The sequence below is a fragment of the Aethalodelphis obliquidens genome, unplaced genomic scaffold (assembly GCF_003676395.1).
Source record: "Aethalodelphis obliquidens isolate GAN/ISIS:26980383/991018 unplaced genomic scaffold, ASM367639v1 scaffold11, whole genome shotgun sequence".
NCBI lineage: Eukaryota > Metazoa > Chordata > Mammalia > Artiodactyla > Delphinidae > Aethalodelphis > Aethalodelphis obliquidens.
Genome location: NW_020837955.1, coordinates 37,689,095 through 37,703,979, shown reverse-complemented (window position 1 = coordinate 37,703,979; position 14,885 = coordinate 37,689,095). Strand labels below are relative to the sequence as shown.

The 14,885-nt window shown below is 48.4% G+C and overlaps 1 protein-coding gene across 8 annotated transcripts in view; it reads left to right on the top strand.

The window, feature by feature from the left end:
* CHST15 (carbohydrate sulfotransferase 15) overlaps positions 1-14,885 on the top strand; it is a 100,467-nt gene that overhangs the window by 45,683 nt on the left and 39,899 nt on the right. For all 8 annotated transcript variants that reach the window (XR_003433954.1, XM_027112869.1, XM_027112867.1 and 5 more), the window contains 4 exons: positions 5,829-6,877; positions 7,578-7,917; positions 9,824-9,970; positions 13,098-13,254. Coding sequence is in view for 7 of the 8 variants with exons in the window: in XM_027112869.1 (XP_026968670.1) it covers positions 6,332-6,877; positions 7,578-7,917; positions 9,824-9,970; positions 13,098-13,254 (1,190 nt within the window). In the remaining variant the exon portion in view is untranslated. The remainder of the gene's footprint in view (positions 1-5,828; positions 6,878-7,577; positions 7,918-9,823; positions 9,971-13,097; positions 13,255-14,885) is intronic.

The following is a 14,885-nucleotide window of genomic DNA, read 5'->3' as shown; positions in this document are numbered from 1 at the left end:
GGAATGTAGCCTTATTCTGTTCACTGACTGTGATGTGGTCAAAGGCATAAAATCCAGGTATGAGACTGAAGCTGATCATCTGTTGTTTGTCCAGAACCCTCCAGTCTTGTTAGCTTTCGTCTTAGTCCCAGTGACAAACTCTAAATGTGAAAGATGTTCCTTTTGTCACTTGTTGATTAATATTCCTTGAAAAAAACTTAATTTCCATATGCATAGCCCAAAGAGAAGTGTCAGCAGTTAGACATACTGATGAGAAAAAGGCTTTGTGTTTTAGTAAAGGTTAATTAAGACCCATCAATTTTTTTCCTTTAAAACATTAAACTAAAATAATGTAATTAGCTATTTTTTTCCTCTCTACTCCCAGAGGGCAGATGTAAATGTTCCACCTAAATGAAGCTATTTATTTAAATTCATCCAGATTTCTTTGGAAGTTTTGTACATCTTTCTTCTGCCATATCAGCTTCGAGCTACAATAATTTAATAAGTTTTTCCTGGGGTGAAATTGGATGCCCTTTATCGATCTTACACTGAGGGGGCATTCAATTACTTAATCTGAAGTGGTATATCTGGGTCTCTCGATTACAGCTTTGTTATAAACGGCTTGCTAATGATGCTCGGGGTGCCTAGGTTAATAGGGGCCATCCTAGCCAGGGCTGGGTAATTGAACGCTTTCTATTTTGGGACCAGTTATGTGATCTCTTACGGTGGTACTAGGTTCCCACAATTACAGCCTGCATGCACAGGGCACAGTGCTGAGCCCAGGCTGGGGAGCAATCTCACTGAAATGTATACCTGAGAACTCTGGTTTAATACCTGAATGGGAGCGCCAAGGGTCCTCTCTCATCTGAGTCCACTGGCACCAAAACGTGGACATTCCAGACAGGTGAAGTGCAGTGATATCCATTGCTTATTTCTTAAGAAAGAATAACCTGGGTGTTAGGTTTCGGAATGACTGTTCTTGGGATAATTGGTGGTATGTGGAAAAGGCCAATCCAGGAAGAAAGCAGCAATCCATTTTCCCTTCAGTCCAGTCACGTGAATTTCATTTTTCTTCACCGAGTTATGTTCATAGTTATATTTATTTTAAAGATCTTTTTGAAACCATACATAGTGTGCATCTATGAATTTGGGCAAATACAAATACTCTTTGTGTTTGGACAAATCCTAGCCCTGACCCAGCCTTCCAGAGTCTTGCCCCTGCCTTTTCTCCCATCCGTTTCCCCCGCCCGCACCTGCCGCATAGCCCAGCGGTCTGCTCTCCTGGCGGTCCCCATGGGCTTTGATCTCCAGCTTCTCTTCTTCATGGGGTCTTTACTTCCCTGATCTCCACGTAGCTGGCTTCCTTCTCATCATTCCGAGGTCCCCTCCTGAGTTAGGTCTTCCCTGGCCATCCTCTCTACTCTATCTCCCCTTCCTCTAAGGCATCAGCTCTCCCAGGGGTTGGAGGCCAGGGATGCCGCTACACATCCTACAGTGTACAGAACAGCCCCTGACAACAAAGAATTATCCGGCCCTGGTGCGGCATTGAGAGCTCCTGTTCAAGGGTTTCCTTGTTTTCTCCCTTTATATTTTCCTCCTACCCTTTATTAGCATCTGAGATGGTGTTATTCATTTGTGACTTTTTATTGTCTGTTGCCCTGCAGCCCCTAACTCCTGGTGGAGAAAAGCCCTCCCTGTCATGGTCACTCTGGCACCATTGCTGTCGAGGCTGACAAGGGTGGCCTGGAAGCCTCCAAGCTCCAGGTCCTGCACTTACAAAGGCTCACAGCAATGTATTCACCTGGTTATATGGCTGTTGTTTTTATATTTACTTATTTATTTAATAAATTTATTTATTTATTTTTTATTCTTGGCTGTGTCGGGTCCTTGCTGCGGAGCGCGGGCTTCTCATTGCAGTGGCTTCTCTTGTTGCGGAGCACGGTCTCTAGGCGTGCGGGCTTTAGTCGTTGTGGCTCACGGGCTCTAAGAGCACAGGCTCAGTAGTTGTGGTGCATGGGCTTAGTTGCTCTGCGGCATGTGGGATCTTCCCAGACCAGGGCTCGAACCCGCATCTCCTGCATTGGCAGGCGGATTCTCAACCACCGCGCCACCAGGGAAGCCTTGGCTGTTGTTTTCAATCAAGTATTTGACATGCTATACGCTGGCCATATGTTTTGATGGAATTTGTAAGTGTAAGATAGTTTTACATTTTTTTCCTCCAAGAGAGCACCCCCGGGGTTTTTTCCCACACCAGCAAAATCTCCAACTCTTAAGACACCAGCTGGTGTCCTACAATTCAGTTGAATTCTTACAGTAACTCCCTGGAATTAGCACAGACTTCACGGGTCAAGGGCTCAGTCCTCTGAGACTGCCCCCACTTCAGGCCACAGTCACAAGTCTTGGGTCCCCAGGCTACCTACACTTCTGTCCTAATTGGTTGCAAATTCAGAGGTTCCCACAGCCCCCTCCTCAGGTTCCATAATTTGCCAAAATGATGCACAGAACTCAGGAGAGTGCCTTACTGACTATTACAAAGGAGATAATACAAGAACAGCCAGATGGAGGAGACACACGGGGCAGTCTGCGGGGAGGGTCTTGGACCTTACACGCCCCCTCTGGCTGCACCACCCGCCCAGCACTGCCATGAGCTCACCAACTAGAAAGCTCTCGGAATCCTGTCTTTTAGGGGGTTTTATGGAGGTTCCATTGTGTAGGCACGAGTGATTAAATCTTTGGCCATTGGTGATTAACTCAATCTCTAGCCCTTCTCCCTTTCCTGGAGGCTGGAGAGGCAGGGCTGAAAGTTCCAAGCTTCTAATCAAGGTTTGGTCTTTCTGGCTACCAGCCCCATCCTGAAGCTCTCTGGGGGCCCCAGCAATAGTCACCTCACAAGCATAAACTGAGGTGTGGTTGAAAGGGGCTTGTTATGAATAACAAAAGGTGTTGTCCCTGTCACCCCTATCACTCAGGAAGTTCCAAGCGTTTTAGAAGCTCTGCGCCAGGAACAGGGGACAAAGACCGAATACGCATTTTTTATGACATCACAGCCCCCATCGCATGCTGGTTTCAGGCCTCCACACCTGGACTTGCATCTCGGGCAGTGCCCAGTGCACAATCTACCTTCAGAAGGGATCTGGTGAATCACAGAAGGGAGGAATGAATGAATTAGAGGAGAGTGTTTCTTTGAAGCCCTTAAGGCATCTGGAATTGTCTCCCCAGTTCTCTGCTCCCCGTTTTACATTTAAAAAGTGAGACGAAGAACCTAGGGGTAAGAAAGGAATAAAGACACAGACCTACTAGAGAATGGACTTGAGGATATGGGGAGGGAGAAGGGTAAGCTGTGACAAAGCGGGAGAGAGGCATGGACATGTATACACTACCAAACGTAAAATAGATAGCTAGTGGGAAGCAGCCGCATAGCACAGGGAGATCAGTTCAGTGCTTTGTGACCACCTAGAGGGGTGGGATAGGGAGGGTGGGAGGGAGGGAGACGCAAGAGGCAAGAGATATGGGAACATATGTATATGTATAACTGATTCACTTTGTTATAAAGCAGAAACACACCATTGTAAAGCAATTATACTCCAATAAAGATGTTAAAAAAAAAAAAGTGAGACGTGGAGTGGGAGGTCTGGCTGGAGGGTGCAGCCTGCCCAGGGGACAAATCCTCTGGCTCACCACGTCCCAGGCCTCTCGGTTGAGACAGTCCGCGTCTCTGCCTACTCAGGTCTATTTGTTTATTTTGCTTGTCAAAGGAAACCTTTGTTCTTGTTGAGGAATGTTTTGCCCATCCTGTTGGGTCCAGATTTTGTACATTCTTGTCTTGGAGCTTCAAAGACCATGTTTGGAAAAAAATTGAATTAGGCCTCCTGTAGCCAGAGAGACAGAAGGGTGCGACCGGCTCCCCGCTGCGATGCTGGTTGGAGCCTTATTTTAACCCCATGTGGCCTTGTTTTTGGCGTGTGAAAAATGTTTTCTTGGCCTAGTGAGTGGGTTTCCAAGTAGGGGAGCTTGCCCTGTTGTTTCTCCTGTTGGGGAGAATTGTTTGTACCCAGTGATGGGTCAGGGGTGGTTGAACAAGTTGGGGGCAGAGGTTTGAGCCTTGAGGTTCCCGGCACGTCCTCCCACTGCTCTCTGGGATGAGTGGGTGGCGGCCCGAGGCACTGGCCTGGTTCCAGCCGAACCCTCCCACAGCCCCTGCTCCTCTGCACTTCTCAGAACTGCTCTGACCCGTATCTCAGCCTTTGCTCGCTAGCATTCCTCAAACTGCTTCCTTGAGACAGTAGTGAGAGTTCTTTGGCCAGTTATGTTTTGGAAACGTTGTGTATTATATTCTTCTCCTGTGAAAAATCCTACTCTAAAGAAGTCTGTGTAGTTTGGTCCATCTCACCTTTTCTCCAGGTAATTTAAGCACTGACCTATGGACAACACGCAGGACATTTTGTGGAAGATGTTTTAGGAAACTGCTTGGCTATTTTTTGGTCATTGTGTTTTGACAAAACATGGGCCTTTTGGTCCAAGGGGAGGGAATATTTCTGCTGGTGAGTTCTGATTGTTCAGCCTTTCAGCCAACGGGAGAGGGGGCTTAACGCAGGGTAAGTTAATATCACCTTCTCTAGGATTGTTGGAGGGGTGTGTGTATGCAGAATTGGAGGTGAGTCTGCCACCCCTGGGTGATTCTGAGGTGCTAAGGAAAAATAACGGGATGGGATTACCCATCCTTGATTCACTTCAGATGTTCTTGGCATTCATTGACAATTAAAAAATAAGAGTAATAGTCATTGATGATGCTATTATTATCTACCTTTTATGGGATGCTCAATATGTGTAGGCATTATGCAAAGTCTTCACGTGCATTAGCTGATATACTACTTGTTACACACTTGAAAGGGAGGTACTTTTTATCCTAATTTGACTGGTGAGGAAACCAGAGCTCAGAGGGGTTATGTGGCTGGCTCAAGGTCACATAGCTAGCTGGTTAGCATTGTTATACCACTGCTGCAAACTAAGTAGGTCTCCTTCTTCGCTCTTTTTACAACATCCACAAAGAGGTGTCATTTGGGCAACAATACATTTTATAACCGCAGGATTCTGTTAATGGATTTTGAAGAGTCATGTTTTCCCCAGGATGATGAAAGTGAAAAATTGTTTTAGGGTCTAAAGTGTTCTGTTGCTCAGGGGAATACTGCACGTTGGATTTAATTGCTTAATTACTTAAAGTCAAAAAAATTTTTTAATATGATACATTCTACTGAAGGAGAAAATCATTTCAGTGTTTCTAAATTTTCATTAACTTTTGCGTCCTAAGCTAGTAATAAATGTTAGCTCTAGGTTAAGAGACTATTGGTGCTACTGGGAGAGTAAAAACCATTTTCTCTGCCTGCTCCCACCCTAAACATCCTCCTTCTTGGATTTTTTGTTGACTTAACAGCACTGATATTTCAATTCATCCCTCAAATTCATAGTCTGACTGTGCATGAATCTGAGAATGACTGCAAGTCCTGGGACAGGGGGATCCAGTCACTTAGATGTGTCAAGGCAAAGGCATAACAGAATATGTGGGTTGTGTAAAGTAGGAGGTGTTTAATATGGTGCTGGTGGCGCTGGTGTTGGGGCCACATTTGGAGGCAGAGACTGAACTCCAAAGCCAAGCACCAAAGACCCGAAACCTCTCCCTTTATCCTATATGATTTTCATATATCCTATATGATTAACTTGCTTGTGACCCAGTCAGCTTGGCCAAAATTGAGAAGTGGAAAAGAAGCATGAACGTCTCTCCTTGGAAGATGGTCCCAGGGTTATTGCTATCATCACATAATGTAATACAACCTCTTTTCTCTGTTGTTTAGGCAATCTGACATCTTAAAGGTTTTGAAGAGGAAACATTTCAAAGGAACACAGGCTGTAAAAGAAGAAATCTTCATGGACTCTGTGTGGGTGGTGCGCCAGTCCATCCTTCATTGAGGCCATGAGATCTTCTAATCCCTTGGGTGTTCCCATGTTCTCCAGTGAGAACTCCTCCACTTCATTTGGTGCCATGGGAAAAACCTGAAGGACAGGAAGAATTGCTCCCGACCTTGTGGCTTTTTCCAGGATTGCAATGGCTCTTACAGACCATGACAATTGGAGATCATTCGTGTTGTCTTTCGGAGTCGAACCAAAGAACACGCTTCCTCATTCTCTGGTGTTTTAGCGCCTGATCATTTTTATATTTGTTTCTGTTGCTTGTGTCTTTCAACCATTGTATGTGATCACGAGACGTCCTTGAAGTTTTCCAGCACGACTTGCAGGCATCCGGACTCCCTGGGGACTCGCCCATGGCTCGGCGGGCCAGCAGCCCAAGGGCATTACGATGAGGCACTGCATGAACTGCTGCATCCAGCTGTTGCCCGACGAAGCACACACACAGCAGGTCAGCTGCCGAGGAGGCCCCCATCACAGTCGCCAGGAGTGCCCCATGTGCAAAGGAGAAAACAAAATTGTGTTTCGAGTGGACGGTAAGCAGATGAACTTGCTTGCCGTTCTCGAAGTGAGGGCTGAAGGGAATGAGAGCTGGAGTGGGTTTTTGCGCTTCAAGAAGGGGAAGCGATGCAGCCTCGTATTTGGATTGATAATAATGACGTTGGTGATGGCTTCTTACATCCTTTCTGGGGTCCACCAAGAGCTTCTGATCTCATCACCTTTCCATTACGGAGCCCTCCCCAGCAATCCCAGCTTGATGGATGGTGAAAATCCGAGTGACACAAAAGAGCATCATCACCAACCCTCTGTAAATAATATTTCGTACGTGAAGGACGATCCAAGCATTAAATTAATTATCAGCAGCATCACAGCCAGGATTGAGTTCACAACCAGACAGCTCCCAGACGTGGAAGATCTCAAGAAGCAGGAATTGCACGTGAGTAGCCTGGTACTCATTTCTGTGGACTGATTTTTAAAAAATTGCTGCTTCCTTTCCTGTCACCACCTTTGGGAAGAAAATGACCAAAACTTTCTCAAGTGTAGCAATGGTAATTTGACAGCCTTATGGATGAGAGCTCACTGGGAGGTCCGTGTCCACGCAGTTAGCCCAGAGAAGGGAATTCTGTACTGAATGGCGCAGCAAGCAATGTTGAAGGACGCCCCTCCTAATAATTCCTTTCCGGGACTTTTTGCTTGAAATGTGGCCCTGGCAGTTAAAGTTGCTTTTGTAGATTACCGTCATCTTGTTTCTAGTCTGTCCTAATCACAGTGTTTGCCTCTAACGGCCATTTAAATATCCAGCTACATAGTCAAAAGTTCCAACTCTTTAGTTTAGTTAGATTGCCGTGTGTGTGTGCGTGTGTGTGTGCAAGGTAAATCATGGTAGAATGGAGTTTGATTGAACTTTTATTTTCATTCTCTCCAAATTTTATTTTTATTTGGGGTTAAGGAAATGCATGGTCATTGGCTGTTTACCAAGTTTTGCTTTGTTTTAGTATTTAGTCATCAGCCAATAATAGTTCCAATGTGAACGCTGGAATAAGTCTCAGGACAGGATCATACTGTGGACAGAATGTGCTTGTGCTAATGTTTTCCCCTCGGTGCGTCTCTCCCCCTTTTTGTCTTTTTGACCGCAGATGTTTTCAGTCATCCCGCACAAATTCCTCCCCAACAGTAAGAGCCCCTGTTGGTACGAGGAGTTCACGGGGAGGAACACCACCGACCCCTATCTGACCAACTCCTACGTGCTCTACTCCAAGCGCTTCCGCTCCACCTTCGACGCCCTGCGCAAGGCCTTCTGGGGCCACCTGTCCCACGCGCACGGCAAGCACTTCCGCCTCCGCTGCCTGCCGCACTTCTACATCATCGGGCAGCCCAAGTGCGGCACCACCGACCTCTACGACCGCCTGCGGCTGCACCCGGAAGTGAAGTTCTCCGCCATCAAGGAGCCGCACTGGTGGACCCGGAAGCGCTTCGGTGCGTGCCAGCGCGGTCCCCGGTCCCCGTGGTGACGGTGCACGTGGGGGTCTCTCACCAAGCCCAGTGCATCTGCCTCTTCATCCAGTCGCTCCTTACACGCACGTCGGGGGCGGGATCAGGGGTCACCGTCAGGTTCGGGGTCATGGTCAGGGTTGGCGCGGGAGCCCTGAGACTCACCCGAGCAGGGCTGTGCAAGGCCCCAGGAGGGATGCAGGGCGGGGAGATGAGAAAACATGCCAAGATGCAGAGATCTGACAATTCTCTGGTTTAGGGATCCCCACGCAGACCTCCAGCAGGACCGAGCACCCAGCTCCCGACCACCCGGTGAGCATGTATGCAGCCCTGGCGGTGGGGAGGGCTAGGGCGAGGGGTCAGGATCAGCAGCTCTTCTTGTTCGGAAGGGCACACGCAGCACCCGGGAGTGGTGAGTGCTGGCCGCGTGGACGTCTGTCGGGGGCTGTGCATCCAGCTCCCAGCTCCGTGCTGTTCCTGCTGGAGCCCGGCACCCACATGCCCACCCCCGGAGGTGGCAGGAGAGAGAAAGACGGCTGCATGAGCGGGGCTTCCGCTTCCTGCCGGTTCATCCCAGGGCCCTGAGCCTGTCATTAAGCTGCTTCGGGCTTCTTTTCTCTGACCTGACCCTTCGGCTTCGCAGGGTCAGAATGAAAGCCCCAGGGAGATAATTCTGGGAGACCCTGCTCACAGCACCCCACCCCTTTCCCGCGGGGTTGGCATGCAGGCTGCCTTCTGCTCGAGCCACCCATCCGCCCTTGGGTCACTGTTTCCTCTCCTTAACCTTTTCCCTTATGCCAGGAGATGTTTGGTCACTGGAGGTAAGGGATGACAAACGCCAAAGTTCGGGAAGCCGTCGAGGGTGGTTTCCGTGCAAAGGACCTAGGTTGCTTGGAAGGGAATTTTGAACGTTTTCCGTAGTACAGCCTAAGTTGAGACCAACTCTTAATGTGTTTCCCGACAAACGTTTGACTTAATTCCTTTGCTGTTCCTCCTGGAGTGAACAGAAGCGTACATGTGTCTTTTGTGCTTGGCGGCGGCAGCTGTGGGAGCCAGGGTTTCTCTACTCGTCTGAAGAGCGGCCTCCCCTACGCAGCTCACCATTTTCCCCCGTGCAAACCAGGTTCCCACTGGCAGAGGAGAGAGAGGCACAGGGGCATGTGGGCCTCTGGAGTCTGGGCTCCAGTGTCACCTTGAACCTCTTGCTGTTTTGCCCCTGGATGCTCTCTCTCCACTTTCCATTAACCTTGGTGGCTGTGGTTTAGGGCAGTGTGTTGTCAGTACATTTTCAAGTGAAATGTACCCACTTCAGAGGCAAGGGCAGAATTTAGGCTGCATGTGGCTGATGCCAGAATAACCCAGGTGTCCGTCCGGGGACCGTCGATTCCCCTTATTGTTTGGACAGGTGGACAGACTGCTTGATGGAATAGAACCTCAGGAAGATGCTGTTCGGCCCTGGTGTAGAAGGCTCATCTGAGCTTCAAAGGATGCCGCCCCTCCGATGGGCTGCCTTTTCTTTTGATCCAGTGTGTGTATCCTGACACCGCTGCTGCCCCGCCCCTGGGGGGGCCTCACCTGGTGCACGTGTTAACCGGCCCCAAACTCTCTGTCCCTCCGAGTAGACTCTATTCTAGTTCTTGAACAGGCCTGCCAGCCTTTCAGTGGCTACCGTGCAGCTTAATGGTGGTGCATTCCACCCCTCGAAGTGCACGTGAGTTAAAGGATCATGGCCCATTCACAGACGCCCCTCCCTCTCTTGCAGCTCCTCGGGCTGAGCCTTGGCTGCTGCAGCTGGGCCCTTGGACCTTTCCATCCCCTGTGGTCACTCCCCAGAAGCCATCAGCCCAGCCGTGGCAGCTTTGTCCTAACTCCTGCTTCCTGGTTCTTGTAGGAATCGTCCGCCTGAGAGATGGTCTGCGGGACCGCTATCCCGTGGAAGATTATCTGGACCTCTTTGACCTGGCTGCACACCAGATTCATCAAGGACTGCAGGCCAGCTCTGCCAAGGAACAGAGCAAGATGAATAGAATCATTATCGGTATGGCGTCCGTGTAACTCCCGCGAGGGCCCCCCTGCTTCTGCCCCGGGCCAGGCCGGGCTTCACTGCACCTGCGAGCATTTGCAGGATGGCTGCTGGCAGCTGCCGTGCATGCACTTCCCCGCTAGCCATCACTCTCACCCCCGTGTAAAAGGTTCATAGTGCTCGTGCAACTTCAATAAAGCAGAAATGTTTAGTAGACTCTAGTTCTGTGGAGACTCAAGCACACCGGAACTGGCTTTTTGGAAAAGTTGCCATTTCTTTGCGTTTACTTGAATTAAGCTTGCACGCTTGATTTCTTTTCATGATACACCCACCTGAGTACGTTTGGTTGGGGAATCATGAATGTAAAATGAACCAGTTAGTCATCAGTTTAATTCTTGTGGCTTTTGTACTCCCTGGCCGCTGGGACCCTGCAAAGACGGAGGTGGCCTCTCCTGAAACAGACGCCGCCCTGTTGCATCGTGGGTGACTAACTGCTGTTGAAAAAGCTTAGGCCTTGTCAAGCTGATGCCTGTAGACATTCAAAATGAGGTGGTTTGATTAATAGTCATTTAAAAAAATTCACAAGAGTGTTTTATAAAAAACATATCTATTCACTCTATTGGATTCAGCTTAGGAGAAGACATTTATCCACTTACACCTCTGAAAGGGAGAAATTGAATCACATATTTTGCTTAAATTGATTACCTGAGGCAGTGATCTATTTTTTTATTCTCCTAAATCTGTTATGTTTTGATTCTCTAAATTCGGTGACTCTATTAGTGACTAAAAGGAATTGGAATCAACCATTTGAAAGATGGATGTTTACTTGACTCCCATATCCAGGGGGACAGGCTTACACGCCTAAGCCCCAATTTATTTATTTATTTTTAACTCAAAGAAATCGGGTCCTAGGAGCCAGTTGAGATCACACCCTCTCACCCAGTGTGAACTGGCTACTAGCTGTTTTCTTGCAGCCTTGAGTTCTAACACCTCAAATTACAAATCTTAATTAATATTTGACTGTGACTCCCATACCATATGCCTCTGGGAAAATCTCATGTTCTTAGGAAAGAGCTAAAAATATGCATCCTAGGGTCCAGAAATAGAGCCTAAGATAATGAATGAAAAAGGAAGGCTTCAGTTTGGTTTCCTAATTTTATTTACTTCTGGATTTAGAAATGAAAACTAAGGAATATATCTACAGCTCTGATGTTCACTTGAAGCAGAGTTTATTGAATTTTACGGTAGATGGAAAGCTGGCATCCAGCTCTGATCGCGCCACCAGCCAGCTCTGTGCCATGTGACACATCGGTCTTTGTGTTCGTGAACTCAGTCTGCTCATCTGTAAAATGGGCTTGTTGGGCCAGATCAGTTCTGGGCTCTTCCCAGCCCTGAAATGTGATTGAACTCTGCTTCAGTTCTTTCGTTAGATCCTTGGTAGAAGCATACTGGTCTTTTTTCATCTTGGCTGATGGGTCAGAGAGGGCCTTTTCTCAATGGTCTGGGCTAATGGCTGGAGTCATGAAGGACTCAAGTGGCTGGGTTCTTTGGGCTGGGGAAAGGCCAGAGAACCTTTCCCCAGTGCAGAGAAAGGCCCCTGCCTCTGCTCTCATGGCCACCCGGCTCTGCCCTGTCAAAGTGCTCACGTGGGGCTCTGATTGTTTATTGAATTATTGATCTTCCCCTAGATTATGAGGTTCGAGAGGGAAGGGTCTGTCTTGTTTCCTGCATCTATCCCCAGTGCCAAGCATAGTGCCGGGCACATATTAGACACCAAATCAGAGCTTTCTGCCTGGATGGATGATGGATGAATGAAGGACGGATGGATAGATGGATGGGTGGATGGACAAGCATAGAACCAGTTCATTTATGGGACTGACAGAATTTGTGCCAACTAAGTTTTAGATACTTCCCTTGTCCTAATATTCCCTTATTCATTGTGAGTAGAATTTTCAAAGGACTTCTGATTGACTTGTTTTTTCTGTATTCTGTGGTATTATCTCTTAAAAAAAATAGAAATGAAGATCAGAATAGTAATGCTCACCTGGACATGATTGCACATCCAGCAGAATAAATTGGGCCCTGCTAACACTCTGCATGACGTGATGTGCTCATCACTGATCAAAGAGACTTAGTCTTTTGGCTCAGATTTTCACTGAATAAGTGACTTGGAGATGTATCATACAATCCCATGTAAAGTGTTGGGAAATCGAGGGTATAATTAATTGATTGATTTGTTTTCTTTCTAAGTCTCTGAAGATGGTCCTGAAAAAAAAAAGTCAGGGAATTGGTTCAGTTATCTGAGATAGAAATGTTGAAATGTCTGTGTCTTGTCCTTTCCCCTGTCCTAGAATGTGTGTTTAACGTTATCATGCTTCATTCACACAGACTGTGATCAAACAGGGGCTAGAACCAGCTTCCTGCTCACGCAGTCAGCACTGAGTGAATGCCACCTGTGTGCAGGGTGACGGGGTGGATGGGCACGCAGGACCGAGGTCGCATGAGCCTTCCCGCAAAGCCTTCCTCTCGTTTGGTCTTAGAATGTGCACTGGGACCGACCCTTGTGATTTCAAGGGAAGATTGATGCAGATTGCGTGCAGTTTCCTAATGAGAAATGAGGATAAAAACAATGCCGGAAGCAATAACTGTCATTGAGAGGGAGAAAAGTAAATGATCAGTGAAAAAGGCCGCCACAGCAATTTCAAGGAGCAAAATGATTAACCCAGAAGTTCGGATCCCCGAACTTCTCCTTCATCCCTGATACTTTCTGAAGGGAACCATCTAGTACAGTCTCAGTGGGCCCTTAAAATGCCACAGGGCTATGCACCGTTAGCAAGTTAAACATCGTGAAATTGGGAGGCCAGATGCTAGTAGAGGTTTTTTGGCACATCCTGGAGAGGGGAGCTGGGAGGAAGAGGGGTGCTCAGTGTTGCGTGGGTCACCTCGATCTCCAGATGGAGGTCACAGAGGGGAGGGGGTGGTCATCAGCCTCCTTCTCCCGGAGTCCCGTCTGCCAGCGTGGCAGACCAGCTCACCCGCTAACGCCTATTTAAGAAGGTATCACAGCCAGGTTTGGCCCCTAATTCAGGCCGCTCTGTGGGAGCCCGTAACTCAGCACTGCTCACTCGTTTTCCGTTTCCAGGGGAGGCCAGCGCCTCCACCATGTGGGATAACAACGCCTGGACGTTCTTCTACGACAACAGCACGGATGGCGAGCCCCCCTTTCTGACCCAGGACTTCATCCACGCCTTTCAGCCAGACGCGAAACTGATCGTCATGCTGAGGGACCCTGTGGAGAGGTGAGCAGTGTAGATTTTTCGTTCTGGGAAAAGAAAAGGCAGTTCTGAAGAACAGTCTTCTTTCTCATCAGAAACAAGATTTTGCTGCTGCTGCTTTTTTTTTTTTAAAATAAACAAGCTTAACTTGCAATGTTACTGCTGTTTCTTATGTAAACATTATTCTTGGGGCAATCTTCACTGCATCTAAATAAACCGAGGATTTTTTCCTTAGCCATTTTGACCCTGGTCTGTGGGCCTGCGGCCTCGGCCGGTCTGACCTCGGGACATGCCCCTTGGGTGATGTCCGGCCATGAAAAATGCCCTTAGAATTGGGGATATCGAAGCTCTCCGCAGGGTTTAACTCCTAGAATTCCTTGTCTCCCGACTTGAGTGATGCCTTTATCCTGTTGGCTCTGAATGTGCAAGCTCCACCTTTCTTTGAGACACCGAAAGGCAGAAAACGACAGACAGAGCTGCTTTGTTGTAGAGGGCAGGAGGTGCCCGGTGCAGATGGGGCCAGGCTAGCACGGTATTGAACCGAGGGTTGTCTGAGGGTGGCCAGGCTGGCACTGGGTGATGCTGAGGTCACTGACGACGCCTGTGCGGATGGCAGAGTCTTAGGGCTGCCAGGACTTTAAAATCATTTAGTCCACCCCTGCCCCCCGCCCCCGCCCCGGCCAGTACCCCTACACCAGAGATAAGAGGCTCCAGTATGGTCCAGGAGTTCCCCACCCAGAATGGCCAGTCCTGCTCAGACAGCTCTGAGAGAGCATCCTTCTGTTTTGAGCCCAAGTCTGTCTTTTGGGAGCATCGACACTTCGGACCCATTTCTTCCCTACGCAGCCCACGTCTAATCCTAAATGGAAGAGCCTGCCGGATATTGAAGACGGCGGCCACAGCCCTGTGTCTTATTTTCCTTTGAGCTAAATGCCTCTTGTTATGGGTTTCATTAATTAATGACACCCTTGCCCACAAAGATGTATGTGAATGTGACCTTGTTTGGAAATAGGGTCTTTGCTGACGGACTCAGGTTAAGATGAGGTCACACTGGATGAGGGTGGGCCCTGATCCAAGAGCTGGTGTCCTTATGAGAAGAGAACATTTGGACACCGAGACTTGCAGACACAGGGAGGACACATGTGAGGCTGCAGGCAGAGGTTGGAGTGATTCTGCCAGAAGCCGAGCCCGCCTGGGGAGGCCGGCAGCCCCAGCAGTGGGACACAGGCCCAGAACAGATTCTCCTCAGAAGCCCCAGAGCGAACCGGCCCTGCTGACACCTGGATTTCAGACTTCTGGCTTTCAGAACTGTGAGAGAATAAATTCCTGCTGTAATAAGCCACAAGTTTGCGGTAGTGTTACAGCAGCCCTAGGACACTAGGGAACCCCCAGTTCCTTCCTTGGATGGCATACATTCCTGGCCCCGTAGCCTTGCCGATGATGACAATTTTAAAAACACCTATAATCTCCCACCCAGATAGTCATTATTTTTATTTTGCTTAGTTTCTTCCAAAGTACGTATCTTTGTAGATAAGTGTAGTGTGTGTGTGTGCGCGCGCGTGTGGTGTGCAGCTGTGTGAATATGCAGTCTTACATCTTGCTTCTTTCATTTCGAATTGTTGATTTACCTCCTTGTCCCCATCGTGGCGTCTCCG